This window comes from Prionailurus viverrinus, chromosome C1 (assembly GCF_022837055.1).
Source record: "Prionailurus viverrinus isolate Anna chromosome C1, UM_Priviv_1.0, whole genome shotgun sequence".
NCBI classification, from domain to species: Eukaryota; Metazoa; Chordata; class Mammalia; order Carnivora; family Felidae; genus Prionailurus; species Prionailurus viverrinus.
The window spans coordinates 181,296,118-181,317,089 of NC_062568.1; the positions used below are offsets into that span (position 1 = coordinate 181,296,118).

A 20,972-nucleotide genomic window follows, 5' to 3' on the forward strand; every position below is an offset into this window, starting at 1 on the left:
CTCTGAACAGGAGCACCTGGATGGCTCAGTTGGTTGAGCTTCCAGCTTCAGCTCAGGTCATGATCTTGCAGTTCATGAGTTCGAGCCCTGCATCGGGCTCTGTGCTGACAGCTTGGAGCCTTGAGCCTGCTTCAGATTCTGTTTCTCCCTCTCTCTCTCTCTGCCCCTCCCCCACTTGTGCGCGCGCTCTCTCTCTCTCTCTCTCTCTCTCTCTCTCTCTCTCTTTCTCTCTCAAAAATAAATAAAAACATTTAAAAAAAGAGTACTCTGAACAATTGTACACAATAAATTAGACAACATACACGAAATGGACAAATTCCTAGAAACACAAAACCAACAAAGACTGAATCATAAAGAAACAGAAAATTTGAATAGACCTATAATGAGTAAGGATACTGAGTCAGTAATCAAAAATCTCCAGTACAGAGAAAGGTCTCAGGCCTGATGGCCTCACTGGTAAATTCTACCAAACATTAAAAAAAGAACTAACACCAAGCCTTCTCAAACTTTTCCCAAAACTTGAAAGGGAAGAAACACTTTCTAACTCACCCTGTGAGGTCAGCTTACCCTGCCATGAAAGCCAGACAAAGATACTATAAGGAAGAAAAAACTACAGACCAATATCCTTTATGAGAATTGATGTAAAAATCCTCAAAAAATATTATCAAAATGAATTTAACATCATGTTAGAAGGGATATACACCATAACCAAGTGAGATCTATTCCTGAAATGTAAGTATGGTTCAATATATAGAAATTAATCATTGTGATACACCACATTAAAAGTATGAAGGAACATTGACATGATCATCTAATTGGTGCAGAAAAAGCATTTGACAGGATTCAACACCATTTCATGATTAAAAAGACATTAAAGAGGGGTGCCTGGATGCCTCAGTTGGTTAAGTGTCTGACTCTTGATTTTCGGTTAGGTCTTGATCTCAGGGTCGTGAGTTCAAGCCCTGCATTGGGCTCCATGCTTGGCATGGATCCTACTTGAAACAACAACAACAACGATAACAACAAACCACAAAATAAACTAGGAAAAGAAGAAAACTATCTCAACATAATAAAGATTTATAAGAAACCCATGGTGAACATCATATTCAATGGTCAAAGACTGAAAGCTTTCCCTGTAAGATCAGGAACAAACTTTCACCATTTCTATTCAACATAGTATTGGAAATTCTAGCCAGAGCAATTAAGCAAGAGAAAAATAAATAAAAGACGTCCAAACTGGAGAAGAAGAAGCAAAATTATCTCTGTTTGCAGATGATATAATCTTATATGTAGGAAACCTTAAAGATTCCACAGTCAGACTTAATAAATGAATTTAGCCAAGCAGCAAGACACATAGTCAACACACAAAACTCAGTCACACTTCTACATGGTAACAATGAGCAATCTGAAAAGGAAATTACAAAAACACTTCTATTTATAGTAGCATCAAAAAAATAGTTAGGAATTAATTTAACCAAGGAGGTGAAAGACTTGTACAATAAAAACTAGAAATCATTGCTGAAAAAAATTAAAGAAGAGAAAGTAATGGAAACACATTCCATGTTCATGGATTGGAAGACTTAATATTATTAAGATGTCAATACTATCTAAAGCAATCTGAAGATTCAATGCAGTCTCTGTCAGAATCCCAATGACATTTTTTTTTTTTTTGCAGAAATAGAAAAACCCATCTTAAAATTCATATGGAATTTCAAGGGATGCTGAACAGCTAAAACCATCTTGAAAAAGAAGAACAAAGCTTCAGGACTTATACTTCCTGATTTTAAAATATGCAGGGTGCCTGGGTGGCTCAGTCAGTTAAGGGTCCAACTCTTGATTTCTGTTCAGGTCATGATCTCACAGTTCGTGGGACTGAGCCCCATGATGCTCTGTGCTAGAGCTCTGTGCTGACAGCATGGAGCCTGCTTGGGATTCTCTCGCTCTCGCTCTCGCTCTCGCTCTCGCTCTCACTCTGGCTCTCTGCCCCTCCCCCGCTCACATGCGCATAAGCATGCACTCTTTCTCTCTCTCACTCAAAATAAACATGTCTTAAAAATTTAGTACAAAGCCAGAGTAGTCAAAACAGTGTGGTACAGGCATAAATACAGACATATAGGCCAATGGAATAGAATACAGAGCTCCAAAATAAACCTGCATGTATATGGTCAAATGATTTTTTTTTTAATGTTTATTTAGTTTTGACAGAGAGAGAGACAGACAGAGCATGAGCAGGGGAGGGGCAGAGAGAGAGAGGGAGACACAGAATCTGAAGCAGGCTCCAGACCCTGAGCTGTCAGCATAGAGCCCGATGCGGGGCTCGAACTCAGACTGTGAGATCATGACCTGAGCTGAAGTCAGTCACTCAACTGACTGAGCCACCCAGGTGTCCCGATATGGTCAAATGATTTTTGACAGATGTGCCAAGACCATTCAATGGGAAAAGACCAGTCTTTTCAACAAATGATGCTGAAAAAATTGGACATCTATTTACAAAAAGAATGAAGTTGTATCCTAACAGCATATATAAAAATTAACTAAAAATGAATCAAAGATTTAAATATAAGATGTAAAACTATAAAGCTCATAGAAGAAAACATGCAAAAAGCTTTATAACATTAAATTTGGCAATGATTTCTTGGATATGACATCAAAGGCAACGGCAATAAAAGAAAAAATAGACAAACTGACCATGAAATTTAGAATTTTTTGTGCATCAACACAGATGAAATGAAACCTATGGAATGGAAAAATATTTGCAATTATATAGCTGATAAGGGATTGATATAAGCAGAATATATAAAGAGCTCCCAAAACTCAACAATATAACAACAACCTGATTTTAAAATACGCAACGGACTTGAATAGATATTTCTCCAATGATGACATATGATTGATCAATAAACACATGAAAAGATGTTTAACATCATTAATTATTAGGTAAATGCAACTCAAACCACAATGAGAAACTACCCTGTACTCATTAGGATAGCTACCACCAAAACCACAGAAAATAGGTGTTGTTGATGATGATATAGAGAAATTGGAACCCTTGTGAAACTGTTAGTGAGAAAGTAAAATGGTGTAGTCACTGTGGAAAACGGTATGATGGTTCTTCAACAAAATGAAACCCAGTTACTATAATCCAGCAATTCCACATCTAGGTATATACCCAAAAGAATTGAAAGCAGGGACTTGAATGGATATTTGTACACTTGTGTTCATAGCAGTGTTATCCACAACAGCCCAAAGGTTGAAGCAGCTCAAGTGTCCCTTGATGGATGAATAGATACACAAAATGTGGCAATACAATGGAATTTCAGCCTGAAATAGGAAGGGCATTCTGACATGTGGTACAACAGGAATGAAACTTGGAAGATATCATGCTAATTGAAATGTGAGTCACCAAAGGACAAATAGTGAATGTGATTCCCCTTATTTGAGGTACCTACAGTAGTCCAAATCATAGAGACAGAAAGTAGAATGGCGGTTACCAGGGGCTGGGAGGAAGGGCAGAAGAGGGAATTATTGGTTAACGAATACACAGTTTCAGGTTTGCAAGATGAAGGGAGTTCTGGAAGTAGATGTTAGTAATAGCTGCACAACATTGTGAATGTGCTTACTATCACTGAACTGTACACTTAAAAATAGTTATGTGTATTTTATCACAATAACAAACATTTTTGAAAAACAAAAGTAGAACAAAGACTTTTGCAGACAAAAAGAAAAAAAAAAACAAAAAGTTGATCACTAGTAGATCTGTACCAGGAGAAATGTTGAATCATGGTCTTTAGGCTAAAGAAGTATGGTACCAGGTAGAAATTTGGATCTATGCAAAGCAATGGTGAACTCTAGAAGTGGTCAGTATGTGGTTAAATATGAAATACTTTTGTTTTCCCCTTAAAAGGTTCCCCTTAAAAGGCTTAAGCAAAAATAATTAACAATATATTATAGGATTTATAACATCGAGTGTTGTTCTTTTTTATTGAAGTTCATTCAATTTATCTCTTTCCTCTCATATTTTACCATAAGCATCACGGTTAAAACAGGCCACACCTTATACATTTTGTTCAGAAATCACCACAGTTAAATATCCAAGTTTATCACTTCCAGGTTCTACTTTCCACTCAGTGGTAAAACATAATTCAACCACGTTCTCTGCTACTTTATAACAAGGATCATCTCTTCTTCAGAGTCAAATAGGGCATGTTCCTCACTGCTCTCTGAGGCCTCACCAGAAGCAGCTTCAGAGTTCATGTTTCTAAGCAACATTCCGATCATGGCAATCTACGTATTCTCCGAGAGACAGAAGCTTTCCCTATAGTCTCACTTCTTCATGAACTCTCACCAGAATCACCTTTAAGTCTGTATTTATACCAACAATCCCTTCAAGGCAATTTAAGCTTTTTCTATCTAGCACCCCAACATTACTCCAGCTTCCACATGTAATACAAGTACAAAGCCACTTCTACTGTTTTAGCTATTTGTTATAGAAGGTACCTCACTTTTTGGTACCAAAATGTCAACGAGTTTCTGCGGGCTGCCATAACAAAGTACCACAAACTGGGTAGCTTAAACTGACAGAAATTTATTCCTCATCACTCTGGAGGCTGGAACTCTGAAGTCAAGCTATTACCAAAGCAATGTTCCCTTTGAGACTCTGGGTAGAATCTTTCCTTGCCTCTTCTAGCTTCTGGTGGTGGCTGTCAATCCTTGGCATGTCTTGGCTTGTACCTGCATCCCTCCAATCTCTCCATCTGTCATCACATGGCACTCCCTGTGTGTCTCTGTCTTCACATAGCATTTCCTCTTCTCACAGGTACGCCGGTCCTATTGGATTAGGGCCCATCCTAATGACCTCATCTTAACTTGACTGCATTTGCAAAGACCCTGTATCCAAATGAGGTTGTGTTCACAGGTACTGGGGGTTAGGACTTCAACATATTTCAGTGGAGGCACAATTCAGTCCATGACAGAGATTAATAAATAGAGTATATAAAGAGCTCTTGTAATAAAAAGACAACTCCATTAAAACTGGCAAAGAATATGAATAGGCATTTTCTTTTTTTAATGCTTATTTATCTTTAAAAAATTTTTTTTAACGTTTATTCATTTTTGAGAGACAGAGAAAGAGCATGAGCAGGGAAGGGGCAGAGCGAGAGGGAGACACAGAATCTGAAACAGGCTCCAGGCTCTGAGCTGTCAGCACAGAGACCAACGCGGGGCTTGAACTCATGAACCATGAGATCATGACCTGAGCCAAAGTCGGACGCTCAACCGACTGAGCCACCCAGGCACCCCTTGATTTATTTATCTTGAGAGAGAGAGAGAGCTCGCGTGTGTGCATGCGTGAGTGCGCATGCACGCGCGCGCGCGCGCACACACACACACACACACACACACACACACACACGTGAGCAGGGGAGGGGCAGAGAATGAGGGAGAGAGAGAATCCCAAGCAGGCTCCACCCTGTCAGCACAGAGCCCAACATGGGCACGATCCCACAAAGCGTGAGATCATGACCTGAGCTGAAGTGAAGAGTTGGATGCTTAAAAAACTGAGCCACTCAGTCACCCCATGAATAGACATTTTCTAAAGAAGATATACAAATGGCCAATAAGCGTGAGAAAAGATGCTCAAGATTACACAGGAAACACAAATCAAAATTACATTAAGATCCTACTTCACACCCACTAGGAGAGCTATAATAAAAAAGATAAGACTATAACAAATATTGGTGAAGATGTGGGGAAATTAGAATTCTTATACACTGCTGATGGGAATATTATATGAAACAACTGCTTTGGAAAACAGCCTGGCATTTCTTCAAAAGGGTAAACAGAGAGTTAACATATGACCTAGCAATTTCACTCCTAGGTACATACCCAAAAGAAATGAAAACATGTCCACACAAAAAGTTTGCATTATTCAAAATAGCCACAAAGTGGGAACTACCAAATGCCCCTCAATTGACGAATGGAAAAACAAAATGTGGTATAATCCATGCAATGAAATATTATTTAGCCACAAAAAAGAGATAAAGCACTTACCTATGCTATGATAGGCTTGAGTCTTGAAAATATTATGCTAAAGTGAAAGAAGCCAGATGCAGAAGACCACATATTTTATGATTCCATTTGCATGAAATGTACCGGATAGGCAAATTCTTAGAGACAAAAAGTAAATTAGTAGTTGCCAAGAGGCTGGGGGCTAAGGGAATGGAGAATGACTACTAATGGATATGGGGTTTCTTTTGGGGAGATAAAAATGTTCTGAAATTAGACAGTAGTGATAATTGCATAACTTTGTGAGTATACTAAAATTCACTGCACTGTACACTTTAAAAGGGTGAATTTTATGGCAATGTAAATTATACTCCCATTTTTTTTAAAAGAATAAATGTAATTCTACATAGGCAAGAACTGTGTGCTGAAAACTACAAAACATTGCTGAGACAAATTAAAGACCCAAATAAATGTAAAGATATAGACCACGTTAACACATTGGTGGACCCAATATTGTTAAAATATAAATTCTTCCTCAATTGATCTGAACATTCAATGCCATTCCAATCAAAATCCTACATGGCATTTTTGTCAAAACTGACAAGCTCATTCTAAAATGTATATAGGGGAGTACCTGGGTGGCTCAGTCGGTTAAGTTTCCTACTCTTGGTTTCAGCTCAAGTCATGACCTCATGGTTTGTGACTTTGAGCCCTGCATTGGGCTCTGCACCGTCAGCGCAGAGCCTGCTACAGTGCAGAGCCTGCTTAGGATTCTCTCTCTCCCCCTCTCTCTGCCCCTCTCCTGCTCATGTTTGCTCTCTCTCTCTCTCTCTCAAAAATAAATAAATACACATTAAAAAATAAAATATATATGGGAATGCAAAGGACCTAGAGCAGTCCAAACAATTTTAAAAAAGAAAAACAGAGTTGGAAAGGTTTTCTTTCTGATTTTAAGACTTACAATAAAACAACAGCATGGCATTATTTAAGAATAAACGTAGATTAATGGAACAGAATAGAGTCCAGAAACTGAGCTGTATAACTAATTTTTGCTAAAGGAGCCAAAGTAATTCGATAAGGAAATAACTCTCTTTCCAATAAATGGTTCTAGAATAATTGGATATACATTTGGAAATAAATGAACCTCAACCCTTACATCACACTATATACAAAAATGATCTCTGATGGATCATAAATCTAAATGTAGAAGCTCAAACTATAAAACCTTTAGAAGAAAAGAGAGGAGAAATATTTTGTGTCCTTCGTTCTTAGATGGCTTTTATGTCCTATCATAAAATTATAAAAGAAAACTTTGATGAATTGGGATCCATCAAAATTTTAAAACAACTACTCTTCATAAAGCACTGTTTTAAAAGACGAAAAGACAAGACACAGACTGAGAGAAAATATTGAAAATACATCTATCTAATGAAGGCCAGTTATCCAAAAAATAGAAAAAAATCCTACAACTTAATATAAATAACTGAATTAAAAACTAGCAAAATATTTGAACAGAGGTTTCATAAAAGAACATACACTAATGGCCAATAAACACATCAAAACATACTCATTGTCATTAGATACTCTCAAAAGTCAAATTAAAAGCACCGTGAGATACCATTACGTGTCCACTAGAAAGTCTAGAATTCACAAGACTGACAATAACAATATTGTTGAAGATGAGGAAGCAACTGAAACTTCCATACCATCGTCAATGGGAATGTAAACTAGTACCACTACTTTGGAAAGCAGTCTGGCAGTTTTTCATACAGTTAAACATGCACTGACTCTATGACTTGATAATTCCACTACTAGGTATTTATCCAAGATGAAAAAAAAAAAACTGGTATGAGGATACTAGTGACAGCTTTATTTTATAACAGTCAAAACCTGAAAATAATCTGAATGTTCTATCCACCAGTGGGTAGACAAATAGTTTATGGTATATCCAGATACAGGGATATTACTCAGCAATATAAAACATGAACTCTTGACACAGGCAGCAACATGGATAAATCTCAAAAGCATCATTTCAAGTGAAAGAAGCCAAACACAAAAGAGTATATACCAGATGATTCTATTTATTAGAAATTCTAGAAAACGTATTATAACAGAAAGTGGTGGAGTGGAGACAGGGCAGGGAGGGGTGTGATGGCAAAGGGGGAGGGAGCTAATGAATATGTTAGGCTAATGAATGTGTTTTCTTTCTTGATTGCAGTGGTCGGTTGTGGTTATACAGGTGTATGCACCTGTCAAATCTCATTAAACTCAACTCTTAAAATATGTATGTCTGTATTGTATTAGGTATTTCAATCAAGCTATTTTATAAAAGAAATACAAATAACTTTTAAACATATGAAAAATGCTCAGTTTTACTGTAAATAGATAAATAAACATGAAAACTACATTTGGATACCCATTCTCAGCTCTCATTTAGTAAAAACACAAAATTTTGACAATATATTCAGTTGGTGAATTTTTTACCAAAGTGGTTTTCACATGCATTGCTGAGGGAGAGGAAACTGGTATAATTCTCTCTGAGGGATATCGGGCAATATCTACCCAAATTACAGATGTATCTAATCTCTAATCCCATAATCCCATTTCTGTGACTCTATCCTACAGAAACACCTGCATACATGTGCAAAAGACTAGAAACGACCCAAGTGTTCATCAGAGGAGACTGGTTAAATGTAGTACATCCACACAATAGAAAGCTACACTGCTCTAAAGAATGAGGAAGACTTGGGGCGCCTGGGTGGCTCAGTTGGTTGAGTGTCTGACTTCAGCTCAGGTCATGGTCTTGCAATTCGTGAGTTCAAGCCCCGTGCTGGGCTCTGTGCTAACAAAGAGCTCAGATCCTGGAACCTGCTTTGGATTCTGTGTCTCCCTCTCTCTCTCTCCTCCTCCCCTGCTCATGCACTGTCTCTGTCTTTCAAAAATAAATAAATGTTAAAAAAAAATTAAAAAGAAAAAAGAATGAGGAAGACTTTTTTTGTATGATACAGAAGGATCTCTCTTTTGTATGATACAGAAGTAAAAAGAAAAAGAAATCAGGAAAGGAGGAAATCTGAGTAAATATTCAAATTTCTTACATTTGCATAAAGACATACTGGAAGGATAAATAAGAAACTAATCAAAATAGTTATTAATAATCAACTTGCTTGTAACTAGAGCCCTACTGAGTGTTTGCAGAATGATTTTGGTAAAAGTTACTGCAGTCTTGATTGTAAATTCCTTCTTTTCTTTCCTCCACTCCTCATTCCCTGCTTTTCTTCCTTTCTTTCCTACAAAAATGTACTGCTTATATGGAAAAGGGTTTTGAAAGACAAGAAAGGATACTAACTCCTTGGGTCAGAGCCAAGAAATTCTGTAGCTGTAGTTTCCATAATACCTAAGAGGTCTGGGCTATAGGGCCCAGGGAGCTACAATAAAAACAGCTGTCATGAATGAGACCCCTCAGCAACAAGGGATGTCACTCATCTTAAGTATATAAGAGGAAAGCCCCCCAAAGCAGTCTAGCTCCTTGCCCTGAGTGTCTGAAACAGCCCTATCTAACACATACTGGCTTCTGCTTCATTCCAGCCCTAAAGTCGATCACTTTGTCCACCGCTTCAGATGCTGATCACACTGAAAAGACTAGACACTGTACATGGCGTCTAGGCCATTCTCGTTCTCTACCCTGGTTTATTACTTTAAGTGTGGCTCCAACTACCCCCTCTCCCACCATTGGTTGATTCTATAAATCAACTTCATTGTGATGATTAAAAATGCTCAAATTGGTTGTCTCTTTGTAAGATTCCTTTCCTCTTTTCTTTAAAAGAAATAATCCATCACATTCTTCACATACATTTCCCCTGTGGGGAAGAAGTGAACAGAAACACATCCTCTGAACCCCAATTTCTTCCTCCACTCTAATTGGCTGAGCAATAGAAAAAGAGGCAATAAGAGGAGAGTAATAAATGATCAGCACCAATCGCTCTGGTATACTCTGCAAAAATGGGACTCACTTCAAAATATGAAACCAGAAAGAATAGACTTTCAAATACCTGTTCTCTCTGTTCAGCACCCACAGTTTTCCCAGGGGAGTGGTTTACAAGTTGCTTATTCTCTTGAGATTCATGAATCTTTCCTTTGAGCCTTTCAACCTTAAATACAAAAGTATTTTAAATATGAGAGTATGGGGTTGGGGAGGGGGTTTGCTTTGCTATTAAAAGGTACTAGTAATACATGAATACATTCTTCATGAAAAAAATTCAACTAACACACATAGGTTTATAGAGTAAAAAGTGGCTCAGTGGGTTAAGCTTCTGACTCTTGATCTTGGCTCAGGTCATGATCTCATGGTTCTTGAGCTCCAGCCCTGAGTCGGGCTCTGTACTGACAGTGCAGAGCCTGCTTGGGGTTCTCTGTCTCCCATTCTCTCTGCCCTTCCCCCACTCACACGCTCTATCTCAAAATGAATAAACTTAAAAAAAAATGATATTATCCTATCATAACCTTATGCCACAATCCCTTTTCCCTTTCCAGAAACAACACTGTGTGGGATGTACCCTTCTTGAATTTTATCATGCAGGTGTATATATGTACATGCATGTATTAAACATATAAGTATATGTCCGTATTAAATATATAAATTTACAAAGACTAAGACAACTTGAACAGTCATTGTTTATTCATGCTTATGATTACATTTAAAAATTATGATAAAACCTACGTAACACAAAATTTACCATGTTGACCTTTTTAAAAAAGTTTTATTTATTTATTTATTTTGAGAGAGAGAGCATGAGACAGCATAAATGGGAGAGGGGCAGAGAGAGAAGGAGAGAGAGAATCCCAAGCAGGCTCCACACTGTCAGCATAGTGCCTGATTTGGGGCTCAATCCCATGAACAGTGAGATCATGACCTGAGCCGAAATCAAGAGTTGGATGCTCAGCCAACTGAGCCACATGGGCGTCCCTACCATGTTGACCATTTTTAAGCACACAGTTCAGTACTATTAAGTACATTCACATTATTATGTAACCATCACCACCATCAGTCTCCACAATTCTTTTCATTTTCCAAAACTGAAACTCTTTACCCATTAGATAAGAACTCCCTATTCTGTCCCTCTCTTTCCCCCCAGCCCCTGGCAACCACCATTCTGTTTTCTGTCTCTGTGATTTTGCTACTCTAGGTACCTCATATAAAGGGAATCATACACTATTTGTCCTTTTGTGACTAACATTTTAATAAACATAATGTCTTCAAGTTTCATCCCTGTTGTAGCACAGGTCAGAATGCCCTTCAGGCTGAGTAATATTCCATTTTGTTTATCTATATATTCCAAATGTATGTGCCACATTTTGCTTATCTATTCATCCATCAAGGGACACTTGCATTGCTTCAACCTTTTGGATGTTGTGGATAACACTGCTGTGACATGAGTGTGCAAATCTGTTCAAGTCCCTGCTTTCAATTCTTTGGGTATATACTCAAAAGCAGAATTGCTCAATCATATGGTAATTCTACATTTACTTTTTTTTTTTTTAATTTTTTTTTATAACATTTATTTATTTTTGAGACAGAGAGAAGCAGAGCATGAACGGGGGAGGGGCAGAGAGAGAGAGAGGGAGACACAGAATCTGAAACAGGCTCCAGGCTCTGAGCTGTCAGCACAGAGCCCGACGCGGGGCTCAAACTCACGGACCGCGAGATCATGACCTGAGCCGAAGTCGGCCGCTCAACCGACTGAGCCACCCAGGCGCCCCTACATTTACTTTTTAAAGAAAGTGCCATGCTGTTTTCTATAGTCACTGCAATACTATTTTTCATTCTCAATAACAATGCACAAGGGCTCCAATTTCTCCATATTACTGTCAACATTTTTTTTTTCTGTTGTTTTGATAATAGCCATCCTCTTGGGTATTTATTCATTCTTGCAACAAAATTACTTGAGCAATTAGTTTATGTGGGCTGTTGTGTGAGACACTAGAGATATGACTGTAAAATGAATATAAACTAAAATTGAAGAGACATATATCCAGAACTTAGAAGTCCATATTAAAAATCAATAAATACAGGGGCGCCTGGGTGGCTCAGTAGGTTGAGCATCCAACTTCAGCTCAGGTCATGATCTCACAGTCGGTGAGTTTGAGCTCTTCATTGGGCTCTGTGCTGACAGCTCAGAGCCTGGAGCCTGTTTCAGATTCTGTGTCTCCCTCTCTCTCTGCCCCTCCCCCACTCACGCTCTGTCTCTGTCTCTCTCAAAAATAAATAAACATTAAAAAAACTAAAAATTAAAAAAATCAATACATTACTAAAAAGAAATAATTCAACAATGTGGCACAAGTCAAATTTATCCAATAGAATAATAATTTCTATTTGCTAAATTAAGTGTAAACTGATATCTAAATCCTTATTAAAAAGGTCCTAAACTGACATAAGAGCAGTAACATTACTGTTTAGCACAGGTAGCTAAAATGTATAAAATATAAATACTGATAGGTCGTCTAAGTCACAGCATGGCATCTATCTGGGATGCTATAGCTGCCAGTATCAGTCCTCATTAATGACTATATATATATATATATATATATATATATATATAATCATATATATAGGTAATACATATCTATGTTGCTCTAGCTGCTGATTGTTATTTTATACACATTTAAATAAATTCTAAGAACAAATGACATTCAACAACTTACTACTTCTCCAAGCACTTTTTTTTCTGAGTCAAGTGATCGAACCCGATTTCTTAAAGCCAGAATTTCTTCATCCAGTCTCTGATTACGTTCCTTTGCTTTCTGTAGGTCAATTGAATCTAAAACAGAGAAAAGAACACAGTTTTTTTTGTTTCTCACACCAGACTAATGAGCTGGATATTTAAAAAAATTTGTTTTAATGTTTATTTATTTTTGAGACAGAGAGAGACAGAGCATGAACAGGGGAGGGTCAGAGAGAGAGGGAGACACAGAATCTGAAGCAGGCTCCAGGCTCTGAGCTGTCAGCACAGAGCCCGACGCGGGGCTCGAACTCACGGACCGTGAGATCATGACCTGAGCCGAAGTCGGACGCTTGACCAAATGAGCCACCCAGGCGCCCCAGAGCTGGATATTTTGAGGATAGGGTTTTTGGCACTAGAGGCTCTTGGAGGAGATGTACTTTTAAAGCAGTGGAGCCTACCTCCTAGAAGTTCAGCACAGAGAAAATTATCTTCCTACTTGCTTGTGGTCCTATCTCTCATACATACCACATACACTCCTAGACACTTCTATTCAGCAATAGTAGGGCCCCACAGACAACAAATGGTGAGCCATGAGCAGTGAATGGACAGATTTTCTACGGTAAATCAAGTTAATGTATCAAAACCATCTTTCTGCCTGCACCACAGCCCAAAAAATGGTAGTCCACTCTAAGACCTGCTCTTTCCAGGGCTCATCAGTTTCCTTATTATTGCAAACTTGCTATGGGAAACTTTCCTGAATTTGTAGCTGTTTCTTTTTAGCCATTTCCACATATATTTCTCTTAATTTTTCTTCTTCTGCTTAAAAGTCTCCTTTGTTGGGACACCTGGGTGGCACAGTTGGTTAAACCTCTGACTCTTGATTTCGGCTCAGGTCATGATCTCACAGTCTGTGAGTTCGAGCTCCACATAGGGCTCTGGCTCTGTGCTGGTGGTATGGAGCCTGCTTGGGATTCTCTCTCTCTTTCCCTTTCTGCCCCTCCCTTGGCTTGTGCTTCCTCTCTCTCTCTCACACACACACACAAACACAAATAAAATAAATAAACTTAAAAAAAGAGTCTCCTTTGTTTTCCCTCTTTATCACCTGTTTTGTATTAATTATTCCTTGTATTTTTCCTTTTTTCCTTTTTTTCCCTCCTTGCTTCCTTTTCCTTTCCCCCTCTTAGCATGTAATTTTTTTTTAATTTGAAAAGTGCTGAATACACACCAAAAAGAAAAAAAAATCATTCACAATCCCACCTTGTATATGTGTCAGTGGGTGGGTGCATATATACAGAGACAGAGACATTTGTTTTTTGGCTTGTGCAATTTTTCAAAGATTTAAATGATGCTACACAATCTGTCTGCAGCTTTACCATACCGATGTGTGGGTTTTGTTGTTGTTGTTGTTGTTTTGTATCATGGATGTCTTTACAGGACTGTCCTTACAAAGTCATTTTCCATTTCTCATTTGGAACTACTTTTTTTTTTTTTTTTAAATTTTTTTTTCAACGTTTATTTATTTTTGGGACAGAGAGAGACAGAGCATGAACGGGGGAGGGGCAGAGAGAGAGGGAGACACAGAATCGGAAACAGGCTCCAGGCTCTGAGCCATCAGCCCAGAGCCCGACGCGGGGCTCGAACTCACGGACCGTGAGATCGTGACCTGGCTGAAGTCGGACGCTTAACCGACTGCGCCACCCAGGCGCCCCTGGAACTACTTTTAAATTAGTTTTAGTGGTTCTTGGTTTTCATACAAATGGATTCTTAATATACATATTTTGTGTGTGTGAGGCTTCTTTCACTCAATATATATTTTGGGTATGCAGCTGTGTCATATCAGTAATTTATTCCTGTCTACTTTAGTCCATCTTATTCATACATCACTTACTAATCTACTGGTCTCAACGCATCCTCTCATTTTATTCTGCCCAGTGCGTTCATTTCCCCTACTGATGAAGATTCAGGTGTGTTGCCAATGACTTGCTCTTATAAACAATTCTAAAATCATTATCCTTTTTCATCAATCTTTAGGTACTTATGACATTACTTCCAAGAAACAAATCCCCAGAAATTGGACCACTGGATCAGCTGATATGTGCATTTAGGAAATGTAATAGATACTGCCAAAACAAATCTTCAAAAAGATTGTACAAAGTTACATTCTGTACAATGACACTCCCCATTTGTCCACACTGGAGGTTACCAGAGTTTTAGTTTTCATAAATCTTAAAAATGCAGTTGAATTATGGCTTGTTTTAAATGCAATATTGTTTTGCTGATCACAAATGGAATATAGGCTTTTAGTTAAACAAACAAACAAACAATGTTATGTTCAAACTGAATATTTTCATCTAACCCTTATTCACCACCCTCACCCAAAATAATATTAATACTTAGTAAATACTCTTCAAAAGATTCTATATACACATTCTAACATACAGACAAGGGTTTTATTAAAAATATTTAACAACTCTTAAAGCATGGACCTTCACCTGTAAGAATGAGCTCAGGAGGAAAATTCTAGAGAACTGCCAAGTATTATTCCTTTAGCGGCTGGGAAGACAGGGGCTGGAAGGAGCTGGGATAGTGGGGTGGGTGGTAGACAGTTGAAACACTCAGTGCAGCAGGTATTTACAACTTACGCAAAGTTATTCCAGTGTCTTCACGACTCTACTGCCCCACATTAATGTGTACCACTTCATCAAAGTCCTGTGGGCACACACACACATACACCCAGACCCCCAAAATAAAAGCCAAAATAACACTGTCCCGCATATAGTACTGTACAACTTGCTTTTTTCACCTGATAACATATCATGGACATCTATTTGTGTCATGCACATACATCTATGTCATTCTTATGAATAGATGCACAGCCACTTATTTGGCCAATTCATTGTGGAGAAACACAACTACTCCCAAAGTTACTTCTTATTCTCCATACTTTCACAAGTTCTTCTGTAGTCATCAGGGATACTGTAATATTTCCACCTGGTTTTTGTTATCAGGGTAATGCTGCCCATATGGAAAGTATTCTGTCTTCTTCAATTTTCTGGAAGAATTTATGTAAAATTGGTATTATTTATTCTTTAAAAGTTTTTTAGAATTCACTAATGAAGATATCTGAACTCAGTTTTCTTCATGAGGAAGATTTTTTTTTTCAATATATGAAATTTATTGCCAAATTGGTTTCCATACAACACCCAGTGCTCATCCCAAAAGGTGCCCTCCTCAATACCTATCACCCACTCTCCCCTCCCTCCCACCCCCCATCAACCCTCAGTTTGTTCTCAGGTTTTAAGAATCTCTTATGCTTTGGCTCTCTCCCACTCTAACCTCTTTTTTTTTTTCCTTCCCCTCCCCCATGGGTTTCTGTCAAGTTTCTCAGGATCCACATAAGAGTGAAACCATATGGTATCTGTCTTTCTCTGTATGGCTTATTTCACTTAGCATCACACTCTCCAGTTCCATCCATGTTGCTACACAGGGCCATATTTCATTCTTTCTCATTGCCACGTAGTACTCCATTGTGTATATAAACCACAATTTCTTTATCCATTCATCAGTTGATGGACATTTAGGCTCTTTCCATAATTTGGCTATTGTTGAGAGTGCTGCTATAAACATTGGGGTACAAGTGCCCCTATGCATCAGTACTCCTGTATCCCTTGGGTAAATTCCTAGCAGTGCTATTGCTGGGTCATAGGGTAGGTCTATTTTTAATTTTCTGAGGAACCTCCACACTGTTTTCCAGAGTGGCTGCACCAATTTGCATTCCCACCAACAGTGTAAGAGGGTTTCCGTTTCTCCATATCCTCTCCAGCATCTATAGTCTCCTGATTTGTTCATTTTGGCCACTCTGACTGGTGTGAGGTGATATCTGAGTGTGGTTTTGATTTGTATTTCCCTGATAAGGAGCGACGTTGAGCATCTTTTCATGTGCCTGTTGGCCATCCGGATGTCTTCTTTAGAGAAGTGTCTATTCATGTTTTCTGCCCATTTCTTCACTGGGTTATTTGTTTTTCGGGTGTGGAGTTTGGTGAGCTCTTTATAGATTTTGGATACTAGCCCTTTGTCCGATATGTCATTTGCAAATATCTTTTCCCATTCCGTTGGTTGCCTTTTAGTTTTGTTGGTTGTTTCCTTTGCTGTGCAGAAGCTTTTTATCTTCATAAGGTCCCAGTAGTTCATTTTTGCTTTTAATTCCCTTGCCTTTGGGGATGTGTCGAGTAAGAGATTGCTACGGCTGAGGTCAGAGAGGTCTTTTCCTGCTTTCTCCTCTAGGGTTTTGATGGTTTCCTGTCTCATATTCAGGTCCTTTATCCATTTTGAGTTTATTTTTGTGAATGGTGTGAGAAAGTGGTCTAGTTTCAACCTTCAGCACGTTGCTGTCCACTTCTCCCAGCACCATTTGTTAAAGAGACTGTCTTTTTTCCATTGGATGTTCTTTCCTGCTTTGTCAAAGATTAGTTGGCCATACGTTTGTGGGTCTAGTTCTGGGGTTTCTATTCTATTCCATTGGTCTATGTGTCTGTTTTGGTGCCAATACCATGCTGTCTTGATGATGACAGCTTTGTAGTAGAGGCTAAGGTCTGGGATTGTGATGCCTCCTGCTTTGGTCTTCTTCTTCAAAATTACTTTGGCTATTCGGGGCCTTTTGTGGTTCCATATGAATTTTAGGATTGCTTGTTCTAGTTTTGAGAAGAATGCTGGTGCAATTTTGATTGGGATTGCATTGAATGTATAGATAGCTTTGGGTAGTATTGACATTTTGACAATATTTATTCTTCCAATCCATGAGCAGGGAATGTCTTTCCATTTCTTTATCTCTTCTTCAATTACCTTCATAAGCTTTCTATAGTTTTCAGCATACAGATCTTTTACATCTTTGGTTAGATTTATTCCTAGGTATTTTATGCTTCTTGGTGCAATTGTGATACTTGGGGATTTTTTAAACATACTTCTGTTATTGCTTTTCAGTTTAATTCTATTATGGTCAGAGAACATAATTTGTGATTTCAGTTCTTCCACAGAAATGTATTTTATGGCTCAGTATATGGTCTCTCCTTGTGAACATTCCATGTATACTTGAAAAGAATGTGTCATCTGGTGGAGTTTGCTATAATTATCAATTATAGAAATTATCAAAAATTTCCATAATTATCAATTTCTATAATTATCATGTTGGCTGGTAGTGTTCTTAAGTCTTCCATATCTTTACTGATTTTTTTTTATTATTCTATCAATTACTAAGGAGGCAGTGTTTATAACTGTATCACATACTTTTGAAAAGGAGGGTTAACAATCCTGATCACCAATTACAATGTAAGGGTTCTTTTCTCCTATACATCCAAGCAATTATTGGACACCAGCCAGGCATCCTATAATTCCACTCAATTCTGACACTATCTAGCTGGAGATAACATCAGATTGCACAGGTTAAGGGTTCAGTCCCACAAGAATGTTCGCCACTTCAGATGCCAATGGCAAGCTCATGTTGTTATGTGTGCTTCTGACTGACCGGTTATAAATCAGAGGTTGCCATGACCCCCATCTTGGTCTGATTACTTTGTTAGAGTGGCTCACAGAATTGAGAGAAACATTTTACTCACTAGATTGCCAGTTTATTATAAAAAGATATAACTCAAGAATAGCCAGATAGAAGAAATGCACAGGGCAAAGTATGAGTAAAGGGGTGAGGAGTTTCCATGTCCTCTCTGTGGACACCACTCTCCCCAAATCTCCATGTGTTCACTGACCAGAAGCTCTCCAGACCCTGTCCTTTGGGGTTTTTATAAAGGCTTGATTCATAGGCATGAGTAATTAAATCCATTGGCCATTGGTGACTAAACTCAGTCTCCAGCCCTGTCCCCTTCCAGCATTGGTAAACCAGGGGCTTTCCAAGAGTCCTCATTAACAAATTTCCACATGGGAAATTTGCAGGGTTTTAGAAGCATGGTGTCAGAAACAGGGCCAAAGACTAAATATAAATTTCTTATTATAAATCACAGTATCACTGGGTAAGCTCAATTTTAGAATTATTTAAAACTGGTAACACGTTTTTCATTATTTTTGTAGTTGCTAACCATTACAACACTCAACTTTTGTTGTATTATTTATAGTTGGTAGCATTTTTACAGTCAAGCCAGGGACAGGTTAACTAATTCACCATGGATTCCAAGCCTATTGGCTTCCCAGTGAACACGTGTGTGTGAAGTATTGTTAAATTCATCATAAGGTGTCTTGATGTCAGGGGCAAAATAGGTATTATTTGTGTTGACCACAGGTTTTGGAGTCAGATACATGAGTATCTGACTAACCCAGATACATGGGTTCTAATACTCACTCTGCATTACTTAATTCATTAATACTTAATGTAGCTATTGGATAACTCACTTAACCTTCCATAACTCAGTTTTTTTTGTGTTTGAAATGGGAATAATAATACTACTTGGAAGGGTTGTGAGGATTAGAGTTCATGCATATAAAGTGCCTGGGAGAATACCTGTTACTTAGTAAGCAGTTAGTGATAGTAGTAGTAATAGTAGTAGAAATAAGTAGTAACAATGGCAATAGTGCTTTATTAGTATTATTATTAAAGATATTATTATATTAAAACATATTTAATACATATTAAATTATTGTTTAATGTATTATTAAACATTATATCTACTAACATGCATGACTCACCATTCTCTTTCAGCTTTATCAAATTTTCTTTCAAGTGTTCTATTTCTAGTTGAGACTTCTTAAGTGCAGAGTCTAAAGAAAAAAGAAACAAAATATTTCTGTAAGGAGTGAATGGTTAGTGTAATGATCAAATCTGAAGTGTTCTCCTGTTTTGGAACACTCTATTTCTGCTGATTTTCCTTTAAGTTTCTGCATAAATGTCACCTCCAGAAAGCTTTTCCAGACTCCTTTTAGTGTTCCTGCTGCACCTTATTATTATTCATGATTATCTGATCTGATAATATTTCTGTTTCCCTAACTAGATTCCATGCTGAAGAGTTTGGGACTACTATAAACAAATAGAAAAAAGCTAAACTTTTTTTTTTTTTTTAATTTTTTTTTTCAACTTTTTATTTATTTTTGGGACAGAGAGAGACAGAGCATGAACGGGGGAGGGGCAGAGAGAGAGGGAGACACAGAATCGGAAACAGGCTCCAGGCTCTGAGCCATCAGCCCAGAGCCCGACGCGGGGCTCGAACTCACGGACCGCGAGATCATGACCTGGCTGAAGTCGGACGCTTAACCGACTGCGCCACCCAGGCGCCCCAAAAGCTAAACTTTTTAAGCATGGTACTATCAGCTTTAAAAAAAGAAAATTATACTCAGAAATATTAAAATTAGTTCCTGCAATTAGTAATATTTAGAATTTTACCAGTAGTTGCTAGAAATATCAAAACAACAGAATTTCAGGAAGTATCTTTTGATACTATTCAAGAATTATATGAAGATGGCAGAATGGTATAGGGCAAGAACATGGAGCATTGGAGTCAACTGGATTTGCGTTTTCTAATCCAGGTTTTATCATTTGGCCTCCTGGAGTCTAGTCATCACCAATGGTATGTCTGGTTGGCTTCCTATGTCAGGATGAAGAACCTCCAAGAGGTAAGAGACTAAGGTGAATCTTATGAGATCATTCCTAATCACAAGGTAAGTACATTAGCACAATCGTGCATGTCTCATTATTGATCCCAAAACGCTCAGTTCTTTGGAGTAAATCCTAGTCTAATCTACCAGATTCACCTAAAATTAGATTCTGACCATAACAATACTATTACTGCCACTGCTACTGGCAACAGCAGTTACTAGTGTCAGATGTATTAACATTATAACAAACCTTCAGAGTAGATATTAGCATTCTCATTTTATATATAAGATAAGGGAGGCTCAGAAGAATTAACCAACTTGCTCAATGTCACACAACAAGCAAATGGTAAATCTGAGATCTGAACTCAGGTCTGTTTGACTACACTGTGCCAGAGTCTGTTTTACTAAAACAATGATTTTCCTAAGTGTTCATCTATGGAAAGAGAGGGAGTAGAATGATAGCAGGTGGAAGGATGTTTCAGAGAGAGTGAAGAGCATAAATGAAAAAGAATGGGTAGGAGAGAACATTGAGTGTTCTGGGGACTATATGTAGTCTGATACTGCTTGGGCCTACAGAGCAAAGGATTAGGGGAAACGTGGGATATGAGGCTGGATAGATACGCAGGAGGCAAACCAGAAAAGCCTTAGAGAGCTCAG

General features: G+C 38.1%; 1 protein-coding gene across 5 annotated transcripts in view; it reads right to left on the minus strand.

The window, feature by feature from the left end:
- The window catches only part of CCDC30 (coiled-coil domain containing 30), a 131,594-nt gene that overhangs the window by 82,111 nt on the left and 28,511 nt on the right, over positions 1-20,972 (minus strand). For all 5 annotated transcript variants that reach the window (XM_047873832.1, XM_047873833.1, XM_047873831.1 and 2 more), the window contains 3 exons: positions 19,413-19,484; positions 12,703-12,818; positions 10,053-10,151 (listed from right to left, as the gene is read on the minus strand). In XM_047873832.1, the coding sequence (XP_047729788.1) occupies positions 10,053-10,151; positions 12,703-12,818; positions 19,413-19,484 (287 nt within the window). The remainder of the gene's footprint in view (positions 1-10,052; positions 10,152-12,702; positions 12,819-19,412; positions 19,485-20,972) is intronic.